This window comes from Vulpes vulpes, chromosome 8 (genome assembly GCF_048418805.1).
Source record: "Vulpes vulpes isolate BD-2025 chromosome 8, VulVul3, whole genome shotgun sequence".
Classification (NCBI taxonomy): domain Eukaryota; kingdom Metazoa; phylum Chordata; class Mammalia; order Carnivora; family Canidae; genus Vulpes; species Vulpes vulpes.
The window spans coordinates 73,162,160-73,179,311 of NC_132787.1; the positions used below are offsets into that span (position 1 = coordinate 73,162,160).

The following is a 17,152-nucleotide window of genomic DNA, read 5'->3' on the forward strand; positions in this document are numbered from 1 at the left end:
GGCTCTTGACATAGGACTGACATAGCTATTTTGAAATATTAAGTGCTAAGAGCATTCATTCATTCATGCTTTCTGCCAGTCTTGCACATCTGTTATGTGCCTTGCTTTATAAGGTATAGCAGTGGACACAAGCAAGGTCTGCCCATAGGAGTTTACGAATCATTGTGAGGAGGTTAACAATAAGAAAAGTAATTTAAAGCATAAGTGCAGCATCATGATGCAATGACAGGTATAAACATAGTAATATGATAAAGATAAGGGGATGCCTTGGGGGTCATTCGTTTGGAAACTGTAATCAGAGATTGTGTGAGGAGGTGACAATAGAGCAAATTTGAGTGAAGGGATGGAACCAACCAACCACACGAAAACTGTCCAGAGAGGGAATAGCAAATACAGAGGTGCAGGCCAAAAGAGTTTAGACCATCTGAAGACCAGGAAGGAAGCTGATATAGTTGAAGCACTGTGAACAAGTAGAATGAGATGAGTGGAGATGGTTGGCGGGGACCAGACCACATAGAATTCTTGTAGGCAATGGAGTGCCATGATCTGATTGATTTATGTTTTATAAAGATTGCTCTGCGTTAGAATACATTTTGGGTAAGAGACAGAACATTTAGGTAGAAATGGAAGGAAGTCAGGCCAGTTAGGAGACTCATGGTAGTCTACAGGGAAATTGGTGGTAGTGGTGGCATGGAAAGAAATTGGCTAGATTCCATAATTATTTTGGAAATAGAGGCAGGATTTACTCTTTCATTGATTGGCTATAGGAAATTAGATGAAGGAATTTTTGACTCCAGCTCAGTCGCTGTTGTGCAGAATAAAAATTTATACAGTCTGAATTTCTTGAGTATGTTACTCTAGGTTTGCCATCAAAATTTCTTGAGTAGGTTACTCTCAGGAAAGTAATTTAAGAAAAGGTATTGTATGTATTAGTGGATCAATTTTAAACATACTTCAGAACAAGGAAGGTGACCATGAGGGAAGATGCTTGGTGAAAGTGAGTCTTTAGGAAGCATTTTGAAAGGACTTGGCAATTCAGTTTTTGAAAGGTAATCATTTTATAGGTGATTACCAGAATTCTAAAACAGTCAAAAAGGACTTTAGGACTAAACCTCTCTAATTTTCTCAGCTTAAGGATTAGGAAACTGAGTCCCAGAGAGCTAAAGTTGACCATCCCAAGGATATTCTTGGAATAGCCAAAGTCTCCCCCTCAAAAATATTTTTCTGGAGAACACTAGGTTAATATTTAACAAAAAAAAACCCATTTTTTTTTAAAGATTTTATTGACTTACTCATGAGAGGCAGAGAGAGAGAGAGGCAGAGACACAGGCAGAGAGAGAAGCAGGCTCCATGCAGGGATCCCGATGTGGAACTTGATCCTGGGACTCCAGGATCACGCCCTGAGCTGAAGGCATGTGTTCAACTGCTGAGCCACCCAGGCATCCTAATATTTAACCAAAATCGAGTTGATTAAAATAATATGTAATATGATAGTTCTGTATTTTAAAATAGTTTAAGCTATACCAAAACTTTGGTTGTGATGAACTAAATTCTTATTTTTCAGATACATTTATTTAGCATACACTAGGCAGTCTTTTCAAGGCTTCCAAAGTTAAATGAGAAAAAGATTCTTAAGTAGACTACATATAAATATATTCGGAATTATGAAGTTTTAAAACTTACTAAGTTTTTAGGTCAGGTTCTACCTCAAATTTTAGAAACTAATTCCGGGAAGATGAAGAAACTTTGAAGATTCTTCAAGTTTATTTGTTGGTAAGATAAATGTAAAGGTCATTGAAATGAAAGAGTTACAGTTGGGAAGGGGCACAAGTTTTAAAGTTTAAGCATGTACAAAGAGGCTGGTGAAGAGGGGGAATGATTTCCCTTGGTTGAGCTGAAAACTACCCATATAGAGTTGAGTTTTAGCCTCTTCCTTCTTTTCACTTAATGGGAAGTTTAGTTTTGTGGTGTAAACTGGGAAGAAACAGGTCCATTATTTATATTTTTGTGAAGATAAAACTATGACAAGAGAAGGTGTACCAGGTCTGTCCCATAGGCTCGTCATGACTTGCTATTGTTTGCAGCTTGGGATGGTCTTTGTGACTTGAAGAGCCATAGAGGATCAAGAACCATGTTCTCTATTGCATTGTAAAGGCTTATCTTGGTACATAGTGGGCACCACTCCCTGCAGGAGTCCTAGTGGTCTGGTCTGCCAGCCTGTGCAGTGGGTACATGGTAGACACTCAAGTAGTGCTATACTGGGATCGTGTGAAGCTGCTACCACCTGAAGATGGTCAGTTGAAAACACACTTTTGTGCATTGTATTATTAAAATAATTGCCACCTGGCTGCATTTTCCTGCCATAGTGATTCAGAGGTCTGTAAAAGATCAGCTGATGATCTTTCATGAGAAAACTCAAGTTTTGTGAAAAGCTGGCATGATTTATTTAACTGCCTTCAGATAGAAATCCTTAATTTTGTGATTTATTGCTTATTTTACTGTTCTGCTCTTATTTGGAAATGATACTGTGCTTGTTTTGTACTAAACCAAGCCAATATGTTTGAATTTTGCTAGGACTTCATAGTTCCCCAACTAGGGACTTTCCTTTGAGTATCTTTTGGTTTGGTATCTTTTAGGCCTCTCCCAGTGTGTGTCCTGTACAGTCTGTTCCCACAACAGTTTTTAAGGAGATACTGCTTGGCTGTACTGCAGCAACTCCACCTAGTAAGGACCCAAGGCAGCAGAGCACTCCCCAGGCTGCCAACTCTCCACCTAACCTTGGAGCAAAAATTCCTCAAGGGTAAGTAAAGCTGTGTATTAAAGATGTTTAATCATAATATAATAAGAGGAAAATGATTTTAGCTATGGTTCATCGTGTCTGAGCTTAACATTGCTTAGGTGGCAAGGCTTAGCCTGTATTTGGTGTTTCATTGAGAATTAGTATATTTGGTGTAATGATCTGCCATTTATCACATCTCAGGTTGTCCAGGGAGGTTTTTCAGTAGAGTTTTCAAATTGGTCAGGTGCTTTCAGCGGTAAAAAGGGTGATAGGCATACAGAGCAACGTGAAAATGTTTTTTAAAAATTGAAGATGTGAGGAAAGAGCAACTTCCTTGACTTGATAAAATGAGAATAGTCCATTGAAATACTGTAGACAGTTGTAGAATAAATGTCTGCTATAATGAAAAGGGAGCAGATTGGTTGTATGTAAAAGACTGAGGTCAATGAGATTGTGGAGAACAGGGAGACATGGTGATAGTGAGTGGTTCTTATCAGTCCAGACCTCAAATATAGATGAGAAACATGGTGGTAGAGAAAATAAATCCTAGATGAGGATGTGGTAGCCATAGGAAGACTAGTTTACTAATTTATAGGTGAAGAAAATGAATAAAAAATGTAACATGTAACCAGAGACTTGAAGTGGCTACAAGGTTACAGAGACCAGAGTTTTAAGGGAAGACTCTCTCAGGAGGAGTGGTGGCCTGGGCAGGCAGTTGATAAAGGCTTAAGATGCAGGTCAGAGAGACAATGATATTAGAAAGGTGGGTTTTAAAGAGCACTTCAGTGAGCGTGGGAAGAGTAGCTGGGCACATTGCTTCACTGGGAGGAAAGTGGGCTGTCTGGGATGGGCACAAAAGCAGTCAGACGGAAGGAGGAGCAGTCTTCAGAGTAGAAAGAAGAAACAGTAAGAAGTACAGTGTTCCCAAATCTAATGTGAGTACTTTTATTTTTTAATTATATATATATATGTAGTTGGGAGTTCAGTTTGCCAACATAGAGGATAATACCCAGTGCTCATCCCATCAGGTGCCCTCCGTAGTGCCCATCACCCAGTCACCCCAACCCCCCCCCCCCCACCTGCCCTTCCACTACCCCTTGCTCATTTCTCAGAGTTAGGAGTATTTCCCACTCCTTTCTCCTTTATTCCCTTTCACTGTTTTTTATATTCCCCAAATGAATGAGACCATAGAATGTTTGTCCTTCTCCGATTGACTTGCTTAATGTGAGTACTTTAAATGAAGAAATTCTTGGGGCACCTGGCTGGCTCAGTCGATGGGGCATGAGACTCTTGATCTCAGGGTCATTAGTTCAAGCCCCAAGTTGGGCATAGGGCTTACTTAAAAATACATATTTTTTTCTTTTCAAGGATGAAATCCTTTATTAGAGGCATGGGAGAAAAAAGTTTAATAGGAAGAAAGAACTTTGTATTTTTCTGGGGAAAAAAACTTCAGTTTGAATTTCAGAGAAACAAAAATTCTTTAAGGATGCCCCCTATTAAGGTAGGGGATGGGAGGAATATCAGATTATTCTATGAACAAGCAAGTGATCAGTTGGCTTTTCAGGTGCTTTGGGTCCTGATCCACTAAGCAAACAAGAATGAAATTATCCAGTGTCGGGGCTGGTAACATGTTGTTTGTAGCCGGACCAGGTTTTATGCTGCTGGTGGTTTTGGCTCCATATTATACTCAGTTTGTTTTGAGGGAAAGCTAAGGTTCATTATGCTGTAATATATAGAACTAACTTGAAGTAGTTCAGGATTTATAAGAACATACAAATAGGATTTATGGTTATATTTTTCTGAGTGTTGAAGACATTTTTACAGAGCCATTACTGATTATTTTTAACTCCAACTCACAGGACTCTGTCCTGTGTTCTCTCATAACATAAGCAATTTATTCCCCCTTCATATTGGTTGCCTTAGGATACCAAGCAATTGTTCTTGAAAGATAGAGGAGAGGTAAAAGAGACCTAGATGCTAGTTTTCCATTTTCCATACTCTGTTTCAGATGTCATAAACAGATTTTACCAGAAGAACTTTCTTCCTGTCTGAATACAAAGCCTGAAATACTGAGAACAAAACCAGATGTCTGCAAAGTAGGATTGCTGTCTTCAAAGTTCCCTCAGATTGGAACAGGAGACTTAAAACCCCTTAGTGAACCAAAAGATAACTGTACCCAGCTGAAGACCAACACTGATAAGGAAAACAAATTGGAATCTGTTTCTCAGTCATCAACTGGCCTTCCTAAGGAGGGCGTACCTACAAAGCCTTCTACAGCAGAATTGGAAATTGCCAGTACACCTGAACTACAGAAGCACCTAGAGTATGCACCTTCTACATCTGATGTCCTTTCAAATAAGCCAGAAGAGAAAGCTGGTGTTGTTAGTAACAGCCCTAATAGTTGTGTGGAAAAGAAGATAGAACCTTCAACTTTAGGATGCCGGTCACAGACTTTGAAGGAATCTTCAGTAAAAATAGATAATGAAAGCTGTTGTACAAGAAGCAACAATAAAATCCAGAATGGTGAGTGTTTCTACATGTTTTTATTGGTAAAAGGTAAGAGATGGTAGTGGGTACGTATGTATTTTCTTACCTTATGAGAAAATAATATGAAAATGACTATAGAAAAAGTTCATACAGGAGCAACTGAGTGGCTCAGGTGGTTAAGTGGCCAACTCTTGGTTTTGGCTCAGGTCATGATCTTGGGGTCTGGGGATTGAGTCCCATCTTGGGCCTCTTGCTCAGTGGGGAATCTACTTGAGGATTCTCTCTCTCCCTCTGCCTCTCTCCTGGCTTGTGCACACTCACTTGCTCTCTCTCATAAGTAAATAAATCTTTAAAAACAACAACAAAAAAGAAAGTTCAGGGATCCCTGGGTGGCGCAGTGGTTTGGCGCCTGCCTTTGGCCCAGGGCGCGATCCTGGAGACCTGGGATCGAATCTCACGTCGGGCTCCCGGTGCATGGAGCTGCTTCTCCCTCTGCCTATGTCTCTGCCTCTCTCTCTCTCTCTGTGTGACTATCATAAATAAATAAAAATTAAAAAAAAAAAAAAAAGAAAAGAAAGTTCGTACAATTGGAAAAGTTCAAAGGAGAAAGTAACATCCCCAATCTCCTCAGAAATGATTACTGTTAATATCTTGGTGTACCTGGTTCCATGTATATTAGAATTACAGATAAACTATTACACAAATGCATTTATACCAATAATTTTACCCAGTGAATTAGTGTAGGTGTCTATCAACATTTTAAAGGCTTCAAGGAAAAAAAAAAAAAAAGGCTTCAAGGATTCCATTATATATGTGTTTATCAGATGACTTAATCGGTTCCTATTAGTTGGGTAACTAGGTGGTTCCCAGTTTCTGGCTGTAAGAAATAATTTTAAACAAAATCTAAAGTTACCTGATGATTATTTTATCTTTAGCTTATCACTGATTTTTGTGTGATAGAAGAGCTGGAGGGGCATCTGGGTGGACCAGTCGGTTAAGCTTCCGACTCTTGATTTTGGCTCAGGTCATGATCTCAGGGTCGTGAAATTGAGCTCTGTGTCAGGATCCACACTGGGCATGAAGCTTGTCTGGGATTCTCCCTCTCCCTCTGCCCTTCCCACGCCCCTTCATTCCCTCCCCTATCTAAAAAAAAAAAAAGAAGGAGAAGGAGGGAGAAGGAGGAAGAAGGAAGAAGAAGGAAGAAAGAAGAAGGAGAAAAGACAGAAGAGATGAAAGAGATGATTGCAGGTAGTTCAGATCTGCAGATTATTTTTTTGTCAAAGAGAATTATGCCACCACCTCTAGAAAAGGGGTTTTTGGTTAAAGATTTTAAAGACAGTGCTGAAACACCAAGTACAGTTTCTTTGTCTAAGGGGAAGTCCTACTGCAGCCACAATTTAAAAAATATGTACAAGCATGCCTCATTTTTATTGTGCTTTGTAGAAACTGCATTTTTTGCAGATTGAAGGTTTGTGGCAACTCTGTCCAGCAAGTCTGCTGGCACCATTTTCCCAACAATATTTGCTCACTTGTAGTCTCTATGTCACATGTTAGTAATCCTTGTAATATTTCAGACTTTTTCATTTTCATTGCATTTGTTCTGGTGATTTGTGATCTGTGATCTTTATGTTACTGTTGTAACTATTTTGGGGCATGACAAACTGCCCCCATAAAAGATGTCAAACAGCTGATAAATGTTGCATTTGTTCGGACTACTGCTTCACCAACCAATCATTTCCTCATCTCCCTCTCCTCAAGCCTGCCTGTTCTCTGAGATGCAAAAATACTGAAATTAGGCCAATTAATAACCCCACAATGGCTTCTAAGTGTTCAAGTGAAAGGAATTTCAGGTCTCTCACTTTAAATCAAAAGTTAGAAATGATTAGGCTTAGTGAGGAAGATGTGTCGAAAGCTAAGATAAAGCTAGGCCTGTCATGCCAGTTAGCCAAGCTGTGAATCCAAAATAAAAATTCTGGAAGGAAATTAAGAGTACTCATGAACACATGAATAATAAGAAAGTAGGACAGCTTTATTGCTGATTTGGAGACAATTTAGTGGTCTGGATGGAAGAGCAACCAGCTCCAACATTCTCTTAAGCCAGAGCCTAGTCTAGAGCAAGGCCATTACTCTCATCAGTTCTATGAAGGCTAAGAGGTGTGAGGAAACTGCAGAAAAGTTTGAAGCTATCAGAGGTTGGTTCCTGAGGTTAAGGAATGAAGCACCTCCATAACATAAAAGTGCAAGATGAAGCAGCAAGTGCGAATGTAGAAGCTGCAGCAAGTTAGCCAAAAGATCTAGCTAAGATAATTAATCAAGGTGCCTATACTACATGGCAGATTGGAAGACGATGCCATCTCTGACTTTCATGGCTAGGGAGGAGAAGTCAATACCTGGCTTCAAAGAACAGGCTGACTCTTGTTGGGGACTAATGTAGCTGGTGACTTTAAGGTGAAGCCAGTGCTCATTTACCATTCTGAAAATCCTAAGGCCTTTAGGTTATGCTAAATCCACTCTGTCTGTGTCTATAAATGGAACAACAAAGCCTGTATGACAGCACATTTGTTTATAACATGGTTTACTGAATATTTTAAGCCCACTGTTGAGGCCTACTGCTCAGAAAAAATAAATTCCTTTCAAAATATCACTGCTCACTGACAATGCACCTCTCCACCCAAGAGCTCTGATAGAGATGGACAAGATTAATGTTTTCATCCCGGCTAATGCAGCAGCAGTTCTGCAGCCCATGGATCAAGGAATAATTTTGACTCTCAAATTTATTTAAGAAATACATTTTGTAAGGCTACCATAGATAACGTTTTTCTGATGGATCCCAGACTGTTAGACACTTAGTAGACTGCAGTATAGTGTCAGTATAACTTTTATATGCATCGGGAAACCAAAAAATTCATTTGATTAGCTCTACTGTGATACTTGCTTTTTTGAGGTGGTCTGGAACCACACCTGCTGTGTATCCTCAAGGTATGTCTGTACCCTTTAGAGAAAACGGTACACTGTATTTCATACTGCTTCTGTCAAGTTTGAGGATTCATTCCACTGCTGGTAGTTAACAGGAGTTCTCCTATTAGAATTAGTAGAACTAAATGGCTTCGGTATGTCAAAAGGTTCAGAGCTATTACAATTTAAAAATACCTTTTGATAATTGTTAGTTGTGTGGGAAAATTAGCATGGATTTTGATAGCTTTTAAAAAATTTAATAAAAAACACTGTGCACTTGAATAAGTAGGAAACGAATGTATCCACAATTTAGCTTTTACTTTAGACCTCTGAAGCTAGAGAGAAAATGGATGGATTTGACTCTTGGCCTTTGGATGCGGAGTTGGAGGAGTAGGAAAACCTGTCTTTGCCTAGTGATACTTCTAGCCCAGCTTCTATGTTCTTGGGCTTAAGTTGATAGGGCTGTTAATTTGCATAAAATTAATTGCATAAGATTATACTGTTCCTCTTGAATTATATAACTTCCCCCAAAAAGTGAATATTCATAACCATATTTCTGTTCTATTTTTTGTTCTTTTTGAGTCATCAGGCCTTACATTCAGCTAGTTTTTGAGGCAAATTACTTTAATATTATGTAAAGAAATAGTAAAAATTCTATATCGATAAGCACATTTAGACATATAAATGAGTTACGGAGTCTCTCTTTGTCTTACTTAATATGTTGTACAAGTATGCACCAGTTAAAGTGATTTTTAGAGAAATTAAAAACCTAGTTAAATATCCTGGTGCATGTTATTTACGAGGATCACAGTAAATAGCATGGTTGAGGAGTGAGTGTGATCAGGGTTTCTGTACTGTGTCCACTGGTACTGCTTGTAGGTATGGAAAGATTCGACTGGAAGCTATTCTGTCCCCTGTGACCTTCTCCAGTTAGGGGCTAGAAAACAAAAGCAGACTAAGTCGATCTTAGAACAGCTGCGTTTTTTTTTTTTTAGGTAGATGTGTGACTCCTCAGAAGTTGGCATTGCTTTTTTTCCCTTGGCTGTACTCCAAGTTGTGAGAATCATTGATTGGGTCAACTATTGCTCTCTTCACTGAAGAGCTAGCTTTAGGTAGTTCAGCTTGCTTATTTCTACCTATTTCCTCTTGTATGTGAGAGCAGAACAGATAACCTTTGGACTGTTTGCCCATGGTTGGTGAAAACCTGGTCCAACCTAAAGGGTGATGTTTTTTCAGTATTAAGTGATTAAAATTCCATTCTTGAACTACTGATCTCTTTATTTTCTGTTCTTTCTTGCTGTACTTTCTTTTTCACTATAACAGAATAACAATGCTTAGGGGATCATGGCCTGACAGCATCCATTTAGCATTTTACAGTATGCTCTGGCTCTGTTTTAAAAGAGAAGATTAGAATACTGATGAGGTCATTATTAAAGATGCTTATTTTATTTAAAGCCTTCTTAGCTTTGATATCTTCCACTCTCCTCCACAACTACTAACCTCTCCTAGCTGTCTCTCAACTGGTTCTCCAAAAGTTATTTCCTGGGTTTTGTTTTTGTTTGCCAAAGAATATACATCCTTGCACCCTTGGACCCCGAGGGAAGGTCTTTTCTCTTGGCTTCATGTGAAATACTCCTCAAGTCTCTTGAAGACTTATAAATAGATTCATTTCTGTGTTGAGTTGATGTAACTGATGCAAAGATCACTCTTTTCTGTCAAATCTTTACTTTATCCACCTTTTCTTTAGAAACTGTGTTAACATTTAAGTTCTCCTGCCCATTACAAGTTAAATGTTAAAACGTGTGTTTACTTAAAATCATAATCCTGACTTTAGTCACTGCTTTTCATCCTGAATGGAACATATGTGTGAAGTAAATTAAAGAAATATCCTCTTGGAAGCATTTAGGAGATAGCACTTATTTTATAGACCCAGGGGCCTGTGTGGGAAAGCTCTTTGGTTGTTACTATATTTAGAATGGTTAGCTTTTACAGAGTGCTCTAGAAAACACACTTAAACCAGCCTTTGAAAAGTAGCAGAATTAACTTGCACACAGATCTTTGTTGAGGTAAACCTATCTCTGTGCATTGCTAATGTTGCAGTGAGTTTAAGTATCTGATTTGGAAGTGTCTTCCTGGAATATTTTTATCAAGGGCTGTGAATGGAAGTGTACACTACCTTGGAATTATGAGTCAAGTTGGTGAATTTAGAGGTTTAAGTTGCCTTGCCAAATGGATTTACCAAATGAGAATTATTTTATAAAGTGAGTAAAGCTTTCCAATTATTCTGATAGTTGTTTTATGTTAAGCCAGCTTTAGAAATTACAGTTGAACCAGTATTTAAGGCAGTATTTAAGGAGTTCTCCTTTTGGGAAAACTGGTCTTTGGAATAGAATTCAGTCAGATGTTGAGGCGACTTAAAAATTTCAGGTCTCATTTCTTTAATCTTCTGCTTTCCCAGCCCCCTCTCGGAAGTCGGTTTTGACAGACCCAGCCAAACTCAAGAAGCTGCAGCAGAGTGGTGAGGCCTTTGTACAAGATGACTCCTGTGTGAACATTGTTGCACAGCTACCCAAGTGCCGGGAGTGTCGCTTGGACAGCCTCCGCAAAGATAAGGAGCAACAGAAAGACTCACCTGTGTTTTGTCGTTTCTTTCACTTCAGGAGGTAAGGCATTTGGGGAAAAAGCTCAGATTATCTGAGTTAATCTGGGCCCTACAGCATACTTATTTTCCCTTCCCTCTTCTATCAGCAGTAAATCTAGAACTACAGAGAGTGAAGACTGTTTAATCTCTAGCTTTGAGCATCTAGATCTTATCCCATGTTATTTCCTTCTTGGTCTCCCTTTCAATTTGTTTTTAAAGTAGAGGAGCCTACACATACCAACTTCTCTTCCTAAAACTAACAAACATTATAGAAAAATGCTGAAATTTCTAAAAACCACTCCAAATAACCACTGTTAACTTTGCAGTGCATTTTAGTGTTTGTATGGTCATAAAATACATTCAAGCATACCTACTTGGGTATATTGTATATACTGCTTTGAATCTTGCCTTCCCAGTACATAGTAGGACCTACTGGGTCATGTTACCTTTTTTCTGCAAAAACTTTGAATAACTAAGCAGGAACTCCTCTAACAGAATTTAAAAATTCACTTAATTTCTTTTATTGGTGTTGAGATTGTTTTGTGGGGTTTTTTGTCACTGAAAATAATACGGAAATGATCATCTCCTTGTCCCTATCTCTCCTTCTTTATTTTGGAAGGATTACTGGAAGTGGCATTACTGGGTCAAAAGCAGTGTGTGTTTAAGGCTTTGATACATATGTTCTGCCAAATTGCACTAGAGGAAGGTTGCACCTGTGTCCAGGCCCTCTGGCAGTGTCTAAGCATTCCTATCTCTGTGTACTTTTGCTAACAGGAAGAGACATATCTTCTTAAAAAATCTTTTCTAATTTTATAGGCAAATACTTTGATTTTTATGTTGTATTTTTTAAGTCAAATTAATTTTCTCTGAATTCTTTTATTCTTAGTGAAGAAAAAGACCTTCTTAATATTGTCGTCATCTTTTTGATAAATGAGCAGTGTTGTTTTGGGTATAGGTTAACTTTTTAGGTATGATTCACTTTCTCAGAAATGTAGATACTTTCAGGCTCAACTGGTTCTAATCATGAACAGAAGTGCTGACTTGAATATCTTCCTATTTATCTCCTCCCCTTTAATTTTATCAAGATAAAAGAGTGCTGAAGAACTGAATTAGGGACACTTGGGTGGCTCAGCGGTTTAGCACCTGCCTTCGGCTCAGGGCGTGATCATGGATCCCAGGACTGAGTCCCACATCAGGGCTCCCTGCATGGAGCCTGCTTCTCCCTCTGCTTATGTCTGCCTCTCTCTCTGTGTGTCTCTCATGAATAAATAAATTTAAAAAAAATCTAAATACAAAAAACTGAATTAAATGCACAGGTATTTTAGGTCATTGATTATCTCTGTTTTTAGTAACTTTCAGAATCAGGCTTATTTTAATGCACTCTAGAGGTTTTTAGGTGGTAGTTTGACCCATTTGTTCTGAATAAATTGCAAAAGCACTGTGATGAAGTATGTATCTACTATTTAGAACTGTGATAACTGCTAGAATGTTAGCATACTTGTATATTAACATATTGTCAATACTACATGGCCCAGAATAAGTTCTTAATAAGGATTAGTTCTGTTTCCTCTCTGGAGAATTTTTTACACAGGTAAGTGTGTTAAGATGCATATGTTTTGGGTTCTGACATAAGTTGAAGAGAGCACAAAATGTTACGCTTTTTACAGATCTATACATTACTATTACACACTTGATTTCATTATGGTTCCTCTGCTCTGAAGGTGTAAGTGGACTGGAGGGGAGAGATTGTTTGATTTTGGTGTAAGTTGCAGAGGCCTTTGAAGGGAGAGATACTTAATTTTTTCTTTTAAATATTACTGGGGCTTTTTTTAAACCACTATTTTGTAACTATCTTGAAATCACTGATTTTATGACAGCTGTTTTCTCATTTTTTATCTCATTGAAAAGGAAAATGCCTTTGCTTAGTGTTGCAAAGTAGAAACCAGTCTTGTAGAAACTAGAACAAATTCACTACTTTGGTAAAAAGAGTGTTATAATTTAAGGAATAGAGCCATCCCCCCACCGCCCCGGTGTTTAGCGAGAGGATTAAGGTTGTCCTTAGCCTTCTCCTTGTTTCTCATTAAATTCTGTAGAGGGGCACCTGGTGGCTCAGTTGGTTAAGCATCTGCCTTTGGCTCAGGTCATGATCCCAAGGTCCTGGAATTGAGCCCCACATTGGGCTCTGTGCTCAGTGAGGAGCCTGCTTCTCTTCCTGCCTGTTGCTCCCCCTGCTTGTTCTGTCTCTCAAATAGTAAATAAATTCTTTTAAAAAAAAAATTGTCCTGTAGATAAAATAGGAAGATTTGGGTCTCAGTACTAAAGTCCAGTTGCCAAATCCTATTTGCCATCTTCCCCTTTAAAATAGCTTTCAAATTCATTTTTTAGTATTAAGACTATCTCTAATTTGGGGTATCAGTTAAAAATTTGCATCTCTCCTTTTGGCTGCCTGAAATAAATTTGCATGTGTTAAGCAACTCCAGTGTCCTTCCAGTTCATTCTACACTCTTCTGGACAAATTTTTTTTAAAAATACAACTTTAGGAGTGTCTCATGGGCACAAAGAATTGGTAGCGGGCAGTGACCAAGGAGAAATCAAGATCCCTGTATTTTTCTTTCTTTTGTATGAAATACTGTTTCCTTGACATGCTTTCTCTTAGCGAATGTCTACTTTTTTTTTTTAATTTATGATAGTCACAGAGAGAGAGAGAGGCAGAGACACAGGCGGAGGGAGAAGCAGGCTCCATGCACCGGGAGCCTGACGTGGGATTCGATCCCGGGTCTCCAGGATCGCACCCTGGGCCAAAGGCAGGCGCCAAACCGCTGCGCCACCCAGGGATCCCATGTCTACTTTTTTTAATAAGGCCAGTCATAATCACTGCCTCTACCATGAAGTCTTAATATTAGCCCCACAATGCTCATAGTCAGTACTTCCTACTCTAAAATTTAATGATTGTTATGAGATCTGTCATATCCTATTTCACTGTGTATTTTATGCCTACTTCTGTATCTTCAACTAGATTAACATATAATGGCATTTTGAATGAATTTTTTAAAAATTCGAAACTAATACATAGCTTAGGGAAAACAGATGCCAAAGATATTGAAAGAGAATCCTGATAAGTATTCTGCCTTTTTGCTCCACCTTAAGTAGTTAGGTCTGTCTTAACACTGCCTCTCATTCCAGAAGCTTACACAGTAATTTGCAGCTAGGATTCATATGGAACCTCAGTTCCTCATGGATCTACATGGTCATGGCTTCAGTGACTGTTTAGGGTTAGCTTTCCTTTGCTGAGCATTATTCTAGAAGGAGTGGTTGTATTCAAATCTGATCAGCTTATCTTACCACCTTCTGTTCGTTTTCCATTTTCTTCTGTGATTGTCCTTGCTGTTAAGTCTCAAGTCTGAAAGGTTCAGCAGCTGCCCCTGGAGGCAGTATGATTAGATCTTGGTTGAAGTGTAAAGCATCTCTCCTTGCCTCCCTCCCCATATCTTCTAAGGGAAAATTTGGAAATTTTAAAATTTTTTAAATCTTCCTGCTGACATTGCCAAGTAACAATTGGCTGTAATTAGCCATGGAGATTATAGAAAACTAGGAAGGAATTTGTTGATTTAAATAGTAACTATAAGATATAAATCAATTTTTTTTGTGTGTGTGACACTTTTCCTCCACTTCTTCTAGGTTACAGTTCAACAAACATGGTGTGTTGCGGGTAGAAGGCTTCTTAACACCAAACAAGTATGACAGTGAAGCAATTGGCTTATGGTTGCCTTTAACTAAAAACGTTGTGGGGACTGATTTGGACACTGCAAAGTATATCCTGGCCAACATTGGAGACCACTTCTGTCAAATGGTGATTTCTGAAAAGGAAGCTATGTCAACTATTGAGCCACACAGTAAGAGCATCTCTTAGGGGGTAGGATTTTTGAGTCCAACTTGATTTTGTTCCTAAATGACACCTAAGTTCTAATTGCATGGGTTTCATTTTCACCCAGAAGTTTGGAAGACTTTGGTATAATGAGGTTGTGTTTTCCATTTTATAACTGCCTGTTGGTTTCATCAGAGTCAGTCACCTGTCTGTGGGGTTTATTTTGGGACAAGTACTAAAGGAGTGGAAAGGTGAAGATGAGGTGGTAGTGGAATTTGGGCAGCCTTTATCAGCAGAGTGGGCTCATCAAAAGGGGTTGAGGCCTCAGGTTGGGTTATTTTAAGACAAAGGTTCCTAATCAGGAACGCATTTCAAGAAAATAAGAATGGACAGGCTATGTTCTAGACCAACTGAATCAAGAATCTGGAGGGCTGGGTCCCAGGTATGAGAATGAGAATACACTCAGATGAAAAGGATTGTTAGAGTCAGGGTTTTAACAGGATACTTGGAGGTTCCAGCTGGGTGAGTGCCAGTATCTTCTACTCTCTGAGAGTACTCTCACACTGATGCGGCAGCATAGTAAACCACAGGGATCAGTGTGGGTGACACACAAGAACCAGACCTCCCTCATAACATCTCAAGGTATGATGTCCGGGAGAACAGCATACCTCTGTTTTTTATGCCTGTGTAGAAGTGAAATGCCAGCCAGAGGCACCTGGGAGCAGCTATTTTTAAAGTCTTATGCTTCCTTCCATCATTGTATCTTTCCCAAATGGTTGAAACTTAAAAGTAAAGCCTTTCATTTCTCCAGATATCTTTTCAGACTTTGCATAACTAAATATGTTTCAATTAGCATGCACACATAACCAGTCTTAAGAATTTTTGTTGTAGGTACAGAAACTAATTGAAACTAGCTTCACAAAGGTAATTTTTTGGATAAGTATGAATAGTGTTAAATTTCCAAGTCCAAGGAATGGAAACTGAGGCATTCTGAGGAGCAGGAATTCAGAGCTAGAAGGAGAATGGGATCGTGAACTCTGGGGCACAGCCAAAGTTGTACTAAGTAGAGAGTAGCCGTAGAATCACTCCATTCTGTTGGAGTAGCAGAGACTTACAAATCAAGGATCTTACTGAAGTTTTTTTTTTTTTTTATAGTCTTCTATTTAGGATAGAAGACTGGTTTCTATATTTAGTAGAGATAAGGAGTTTCCTAATTATATACATTTAAGTAAAAGTAGTGAGGTTAAAGAAAAATTCTTAAGTAACTCATCTAGTAGGTAGGCATATAAATGACTGGAATATAGAAACACTTCTTTGGAATATATTAGTAGTTTCATCCTGAATTAGCAGGACTTGTTACAAGCAACTGATGTTTGTTTCTTTGCTCAAGGGAAGTCATCTGAATAGCATACAGAAAAAAGTACAGATAGATGTCTTTTAAGAGTATAACTAAGGGGGATCTCTGGGTGGCTCAGCAGTTTGGTGCTTGCCTTGCCTTCAGCCCAGGGCGTGATCCTGGAGTACTGGGATCGAGTCCCACATCGGGCTTCCTGCATGGGGCCTGCTTCTCCCTCTGCCTGTGTCTCTGCCTCTCTCTCTGTGTATCTCTCATGAATAAATAAATAAAATCTTAAAAAAAAAAAAGTATAACTAAGAAACTCTGTCCTTGAAGATTTAAATAGGATTAACCTTTCCTCCTTGCCTTTTTTATTCTGTTCTTCTCTCTCCTGTGACAAGCTGGTCAGTTGAAGAGAGGAACTCACTGTGAGTGATATTGACAAATGCCACCATAAGGTGTTTCTAGAGAGGTTACCCTCTGATCCTGAGATTAGGAATCAGGTATCAATCTTTATATGTTTATCCTGTCTTTTCAATGACAAATTATCGTTAGATGGGTGGCTAAAAGATCTAAGAATAGTCTCAAATAGTCAATCCAAGTGACCAAGGAGAAGTTCATAAAACTTCATTTGCAAAATGCCTAAAGCTCTCTGTATTATGTACTGAGCTATTACATTACAGTGAAATGGCAGTTCACTTAGCAGTTGGATTAATTTGGTAAAAAACTGAAGTTGATCATTCGTATTTTGGTCAGTTGGAAGAAGGAGTGAAGAAACCACAGACTGGATTAAGAAAAAAGATATTTTCCATAAAACAAGAATGTGATAGTATTGATCCAGTCTTGTTCAGGGGAGAGAGACAGAAAAGAAATTTCTGATTAACATTGAGCTTTTCTGTGACCCAAGAAAATGTCACATACTTTGCCACATACTCCTTGAAACTTTCTTATAACCTGATTTGGCACTCCTCCATACTTGGGGGAAGAGTATGATGTCCTGGCCAGTCTTGGAAGACCCCTCCAACTAGTTTTCAGGGCTTGGCCACTGCCACAGAAGACACTAGTTTGTAGAATCTTGGATTATGCTTC

At 38.8% G+C, this 17,152-nt stretch overlaps 1 protein-coding gene across 1 annotated transcript in view; it reads left to right on the forward strand.

Annotated features, from left to right (window-relative positions):
• The window catches only part of KDM3A (lysine demethylase 3A), a 54,420-nt gene that overhangs the window by 18,113 nt on the left and 19,155 nt on the right, over nt 1-17,152 (forward strand). The window contains exons 9-12 of the mRNA XM_025994399.2: nt 2,637-2,800; nt 4,788-5,302; nt 10,680-10,884; nt 14,541-14,755. Coding sequence (XP_025850184.1) covers nt 2,637-2,800; nt 4,788-5,302; nt 10,680-10,884; nt 14,541-14,755 — 1,099 coding nt within the window. The remainder of the gene's footprint in view (nt 1-2,636; nt 2,801-4,787; nt 5,303-10,679; nt 10,885-14,540; nt 14,756-17,152) is intronic.